At 36.8% G+C, this 7,235-nt stretch overlaps 1 protein-coding gene across 7 annotated transcripts in view; it reads right to left on the bottom strand.

The window, feature by feature from the left end:
- LOC111086230 (Down syndrome cell adhesion molecule-like protein Dscam2) overlaps positions 1-7,235 on the bottom strand; it is a 121,920-nt gene that overhangs the window by 50,792 nt on the left and 63,893 nt on the right. For all 7 annotated transcript variants that reach the window (XM_022388240.1, XM_022388241.1, XM_022388242.1 and 4 more), the window contains 2 exons: positions 4,064-4,239; positions 562-834 (listed from right to left, as the gene is read on the bottom strand). In XM_022388240.1, the coding sequence (XP_022243948.1) occupies positions 562-834; positions 4,064-4,239 (449 nt within the window). The remainder of the gene's footprint in view (positions 1-561; positions 835-4,063; positions 4,240-7,235) is intronic.

Genomic DNA, 7,235 nt, shown 5'->3' with positions numbered 1-7,235 from the left:
TGCTAAATTAGGGACGGCTAGCGCAGATAGCCCTCGTGTAGCTTTGCGCGAAATTCCAAAACAAACAAACTCAAGGCTACACATCGTTAATTATAGGAAGATTTGAAACTAAACGTTAGCTTTGAGGATCATTTTAGCAAAATCAAACTTTTACGTAAAGCATGCCGTTTTAAAATCTTTGTTATGTATTATTGGTATTTTCAACCTGATTAGCATCTTACGCGCATGCGGACTAAAGGGCAAGATAAGAGACCCTTAGGACTGAGATATAGCCGTTCTCATTTCTGAGCTACCACGAGAGAGTAGGTAGACAGGCAGTCAATAGCATCCACCGCCAAAATGGCTTTGTTTGAAACGAATAACGAGTCCAAAGATGAAAGGTGGACCGTGCTCATCTGATCGACAACCCAGCACGCTTATCACTCGGTCACGCCCGCCTCTTTTTGTGTAAAAAAAGAAACAAAATAAAATATTACATTCTTTCACTCCAACTATTATTATCAAACACGTAGTTTAAGTTTGATTTATAACAAAAGCTAAAAAAAAGTTTGCAATAGTTACCTCCCAACATCAGTTCGACAGAAGCTTGAGTGGAGCTGTCCTTGTTTCTGGAGTAGCACTGATACACCCCTTTATCTTCTCTTTTCACCGAAGTAAGGTGTAGTGTATGGCGGGAAAGTACTCTAACTCTATTATTTCCAACCGCCAGATGGCGTTGGTTTTTCATCCAGTAAATTGTTTCTATTGGATAACCAGTAACGTTACACGTTAGAGTTACAGAGCTCCCTGCATCAACTAGGAGTCGTTTTGGCCCAATAAAAGCCTGTAGGGGAACTAAAGTAATGAAAGAATGATACTTAGCTTAAAATGCTGATATCGTAATGTAGAAAAAGGAAATAGAAATTAATATTTTTATACTCTTCACTTAATAAAACATATTTCTTACTTACTGTTTTTAACATTTGATATAAAGAAATACTTGTTAAGTTTCAAGAGTCGTCAGGTCTCATTAAAGCCTCTAAAATCATAAGGAATTTGAGCATCTAATCAAAGCGTGTAATCATACAAACAGGACTGTTAATTTGCTTTGACGAAAAATATATGCACTTTTTTTAAAGTTTAACTTATTTAAAAAAATAATTTTTTGTAAGAAAAGAGATCATTAATATAATATAATAAATAAATCTTTTAATCCCCAATGTCACTTTTAATTCTATTCGCCCATGATATCTATATTTGTTGATTCTTGTCAACTTTTAAAACATAGAGGACGCCCCGTGACAGAGCTAGTTTTGAAATACTTGTTTAATTGGTTAAAAGTTAAAGTTCACTTAATCTCTAATGAACCGAAAGTTGTCGCTTTTGTATTAGCTTTAGATTTGATTTTACTTTGATTTTGACAGAAGGATCTTAACAGTAAGTATTAAATCTAAGACGATGAAAATAGTTGAACACTGGGGAACAACCCTAGGGGTTGCGCCGACAGTCGCTGGCTCCTCGCCTGAAGATCAACTTCGTCTCAAGAGAGTTCGTTTACAGATGTTATCAGTGGCCCGCTGGCTAAATACTGTTATATTGATTCCCCATCTCTTGCTTCTTTTGATTCCACCACACGATTATTCGTTTCTCATTCCCCCTGAATATCAATGAAGACATCCCATGTTTGTCGTTTTCATCTTACGGGCGAAGAGGAATTTGGTATCCTGCCAGTAGAGTTGTACTAGATTTGATAAAGGTGCTTTTTCAGCTTCCTCGTTTAACTTTTCCTTTGCCTGGCCTGGTAATGGCCTTAATATTCACCTTCTTTGTTTGTTTTTTTGTCATCTATCAGGGGTCTAACCAATCTGAATTTTATGCAATACTGCCTCTCAGGCATTCGCAAATATTATGTTAGTGGAACTGTATATTTTTGGTTCGTTGCTTTCAGCAATCTAAATAAGAAACTTGTTTTATGACTTCCAGATGCATCTTTGTGTTGCTTGTGGGAACACTGAACACTCCACCAGCTTTATTACTGGCTTCTAAATCCATATTTGTGCTGCTTGTGGGGACACTGAATACTTCACCAGCCTTATTGCTGGCTTTTAAATCCATCTTTGTGCTGCTTGTGGAGACATTGAATACTCCACCAGCCTTATTGCTGGCTTCTAGATCCATATTTGTGCTGCTTGTGGGGACATTGAATACTCCACCAGCCTTATTGCTGGCTTCTAGATCCGGCTTTGTGCTGCTTGTGGGGACATTGAATACTCCACCAGCCTTATAGCTCCCTGAGACGATGAATACCTAACTAGCTCCCTTGCTATCTTTTGTGTTGGAACCATTGTGGCTATGATGATAGGTGACTGTCCACTATGGTATTTAAATAAACACTGACAAGCTTCTTGTGCTTCACTCCCTTCCCAAGCTCTACATGTTCTGTCTAGGCTGGTTTCCATAGATCCAAGTAGAATCTAATGTTTATTCCACTTGGGAAAGTCTAAGATCTGGTGATGACTGTCAGCTGATACATATTTTAGCAATCTTCCCTGCTTAGTTAATGTCTGCCGAGTCATTTTGGAACTGGAATTTCTCAGTTGTAAGGGTCAGTGGCTCAATGATGAAAAGCATAGTCTTCACACTGGTAGGCCATAGTGAAGACATTTTTATAAGCGCTTTTGGTGCTCCGAGGTGTTACTTGCTGGGCCATGTGAAGTGTTATAGTGTTTTGATTGGGTAGCTGAAGTACGCCTTGTGACCTGTCTTAAACAGATGTTTTGTATCTTTTTAATCGGATCTAACTTTGTAACGCTCACACTGATTATCAGTAATAGCAAATGAGACTTTGGTAGAGCATAAGCAGGAGAAGTTCGTTGGCTCTATTTCCTACTGAAACTTTCAGTGTATTGATGCCTTTGACAATTTTGGTTATCATCGTGTTAATTTGGGTAAAGCTGAGTTGTCCGTCAAAGAGGATCCCCCTCCCAAGTATTTCAGTGTTTCTTCAAGAGATATTGAAATGGCTGCAAAAGATGGTGATAGTTTGCCCTCATCAACATATCTGTTGTTATGTTTGCAGAACATGGCTTTGGCAGGATTTATGACGTTCCTGTGAAATTGCACCATTTTCTCATCCTGTTAATGGAAGGTAGAATCTTTTTTCGATTTCAGATATGACAGTCTCTGCTGTCATCAGCAAAGGTTAGCACACGTCATCTGGTTGGACCGTCAAGGTAAGCTAGATCCATGGTGTAGGTCTTGAAGAGGAAGGACAGACCAGTATTGGTGGTGGTCATTGAGACAGACCAGTGTTGGTGGTGATACAATCTGATTGCCATCTCCCATACTTCATAATGCACGTTCTGTTACGTTCCATCTTACACATATTGCACCCATGTTTATTCTGAGCATTTTTTTTTAGCAAACATGTGCATCTGAACTCCATTATAGGCATCTTCCAAATCTAAAGGTATTTTCAGGGTGCCAATTTCAAAGTCTTCTCATGTATCAGCTGCGAACTCAGCAGCGTTAAACTATGTTTTTCTCCCATTGCGATAACTACCTATTGATGATGGTAGTAGTAGTAGTTCAATCTGATAGGCAAGCCTTCTAACTACAACCTTCTCTGAGATATATTCAACACCACTCAACACCAACTCTTGGGCTACTCTTTTATCAATGAATAGTGGGATTGACCGTAGCGTTATAACACCCCACGGCTGAAAGGGCGAGCATGCTCTGTGACGGCGATTCGATTCGAACCCGCGACCCTCAGATTGCAACTCGAGCGCCCTAATCACCAGCCCCCCCCAAAAAAAAAGCTGGGAGCGCGAATTTGTTACAACAGGACGCGAACCATGGGTCTTATGATTTACAGACCGGTACGCTAACATCTAGGCCACGCTCCCCTCTATGAGTCATGACCGTGTATAAATACATGTGTGTGTGTGTGTGTGTATTAATAAGTGCGGGTATGTTTGGTAACGGGGATTCGAACCCGCGATCATCAGATTTCGAATCAAGCGTCCTAAATATCCAGGCCATGTTTAGTTGAGGAGCAATAACTTCAAGGCTACTACTTTACCTGTAACACTAAGTGTGCTGTCCATTCTTTGTTCTCCGACGCTGTTTGTAACAACACAGACGTAAGACCCTGTGTCCTGGAAGTAAGTTCTTCGGAAGTACAAAGATCCACTCACTTGGCTGACTCTTCCGTCTAGATCCACGGAAATCGGTCGTCCTCCTTCATTTTTGTACCATCTATCATGAAGAAAGTTGTTTCAATAAACGTGATTTAAGTGTTCAGGATTTGCATTGTAACTCTAAACAGTTCGTAATTTAACTGTTTAGGTTTTGCATCGTAACTCTAAACAGTTCGTGATTTAAGTGTTTAGGTTTTGCATCGTAACTCTAAACAGTTCGTGATTTAAGTGTTTAGGTTTTGCATCGTAACACTAAAAAGTTCGTGATTTAAGTGTTTAGGTTTTGCATCGTAACTCTAAACAGTTCGTAATTTAAGTGTTTAGGTTTTGCATCGTTACGTATGTATATTATATATATAATCAAATATATTTTATTGTATTACTAATAAACACGCTTGAGATAAGATCTAACAAAAAAATACGGTGATAAAACTTATTTTGCAAAAAATTTAAACTCAACCCTCCCCCCTCCAAAAAAAAAAAGAAATTTTGCAATTCAAAACATGTTCTTTCAGCAAAAGTTTTGGGCTTTTGAGCAAGCAAAGTTTTATGATGCAAACTTTTCAAGTTTAAGGAGTTAAGCCTCTTTTATTGGTGTCTATGTGCATCTCTTCAAACCGCTAGTTTTTATTTTAAGTGAATAAAAATACATTTTTTTTTGTCTGGAATGTACACATGTAAACTTGCTTGTTTTTTTTTATATAAGATCATATCTAATTGGACATATATTTTACAAGCGTTTAAAGCCCCCCCCCCCAAAAAAAAACAAATCTTAAAGAAGCAATCTAAAAGACTCTCCGAAAATTGATTCAAATCTCTCCTTTCCCGTAATCTTTATATTTTTTTCTCTGTATTCTTATTTTTACAGATTCCACAGATTTTTCAATAACTTTAATGTAAACGTATGTTTTAACATATTTACAGTTTGAAACATTTTGTTTTTTCATAAAAAAAAAGCAGCACAGTTGGCTATCTGCGCTGTGCTCACCTCATGGATGGAACTGCTTTCATATAACACTAGAAATCCGAAACATTGGCCGTTGTAACCGCTTACAGTTGTAAATTTTGATTTCTTTGTCAAACAAAAACAAAAGAAAATTCTGTACGTTACGTTAGTAAGAAACATATAAATATTATTATAACAAGTAAGTAAGTAAAGAGAAAAAAAAAATCATTAGAAAACAAAAATGGTGAGTCATAAATACACGTAAATGACGTTCATTTCAGGCAAAATACTCGCATATTTTTGTTATTTTTGGTTGGAAACTTAGCAACGAGTTACGTATCTTGACATTGCTGGTTGGATACAACTTAGCAACGAGTTACGTATCTTGACATTGCTGGTTGGATGCAATTTAGCAGCGAGTTACTTATCTTGATATTCTTGGTTGTATGCAACCTAACTACGAGTTACGTATCTTCACATTGTTGGTTGGATACAACTTAGCAACGAGTTACGTATCATGATATTCTTGGTTGTATGCAACCTAACTACAAGTTACGTATTCTCACATTGTTGGTTGGATACAACTTAGCAACGAGTTACGTATCTTGATATTCTTGGTTGGATACAACTTAACTACGAGTTACGTATCTTGATATTCTTGGTTGGATACAACTTAACTACGAGTTACGTATCTTGATATTCTTGGTTGGATACAACTTAGCAACGAGTTACGTATCTTGATATTCTTGGTTGGATACAACTTAGCAACGAGTTACGTATCTTGATATTCTTGGTTGTATGCAACCTAACTACGAGTTACGTATCTTGATATTCTTGGTTGGATACAACTTAACTACGAGTTACGTATCTTGATATTCTTGGTTGGATACGACTTAGCAGCGAGTTATGTATCTTCACATTGTTGGTTGGATGCAATCAAGTCTGAACCGTCAACTGCATGTAGCTACAAAACCATAGTTATTATTTGCACTTTGAGCGATAGATTAACCTCTCATAATGCTGGACCGTCAACTGCATGTGGCTACCAAACCATAGTTTATATCTGGACTTTGAATGATACGTTAACCTCTCTCATAAGACTGAACCGTCAACTACATGTGGCTACCAAACCATAGTTTATATCTGGACTTTGAATGATACGTTAACCTCTCTCATAAGACTGAACCGTCAACTACATGTGGCTACCAAACCATAGTTTATATCTGGACTTTGAATGATACGTTAACCTCTCTCATAAGACTGGACCGTCAACTGCATGTGGCTACCAAACCATAGTTTATATTTAGACTTTGAATGATACGTTAACCTCTCTCATAAGACTGGACCGTTAACTGCATGTGGCTACCAAACCATAGTTTATATCTGGACTTTGAATGATACGTTAACCTCTCTCATAAGACTGAACCGTCAACTACATGTGGCTACCAAACCATAGTTTATATCTGGACTTTGAATGATACGTTAACCTCTCTCATAAGACTGGACCGTCAACTACATGTAGCTACCAAACCATAGTTTATATTTAGACTTTGAATGATACGTTAACCTCTATCATAAGACTGAACCGTCAACTACATGTGGCTACCAAACCGTAGTTTGACTACCTATGTTAAAATATTTCCCGTTTTACTTAACAAGTTCAGAACAATATAATTAATTTAGTAAATAACTTTTTATTGTTAAAAATGTATAAAACTTCATTATTAGTCATACTTTCTTTGTGAGAGATACTAAAGTTGAATTAAAAACTGTTCTGTAAACAAACAATAGAAACTAGACTTATGTTAGAATGAAGTTGTTTTATCTTTTTTTCATTTAAAAATCTGTATTCATCTGGTACTAGCTTTAATTTTTATTTGACTTGACTTACTTGTAACCGGGAAGATTTTTTATACTTTATTTAACTTACTTGTAACCGGGAAGATTTTTTATACTTTACTTAACTTACTTGTAACCGGGAAGATTTTATATATATATATATATATTTGACTTGACTTACTTGTAACCGGGAAGATTTTTTATACTTTACTTAACTTACTTGTAACCGGGAAGATTTTATATATATATATATATATTTGACTTGACTT

Source organism: Limulus polyphemus, unplaced genomic scaffold, assembly GCF_000517525.1.
Source record: "Limulus polyphemus unplaced genomic scaffold, Limulus_polyphemus-2.1.2 Scaffold939, whole genome shotgun sequence".
Classification (NCBI taxonomy): Eukaryota; Metazoa; Arthropoda; class Merostomata; order Xiphosura; family Limulidae; genus Limulus; species Limulus polyphemus.
The sequence above is the reverse complement of the archived record's forward strand: the minus strand, read 5'-3'. Positions and strand labels throughout refer to the sequence as shown.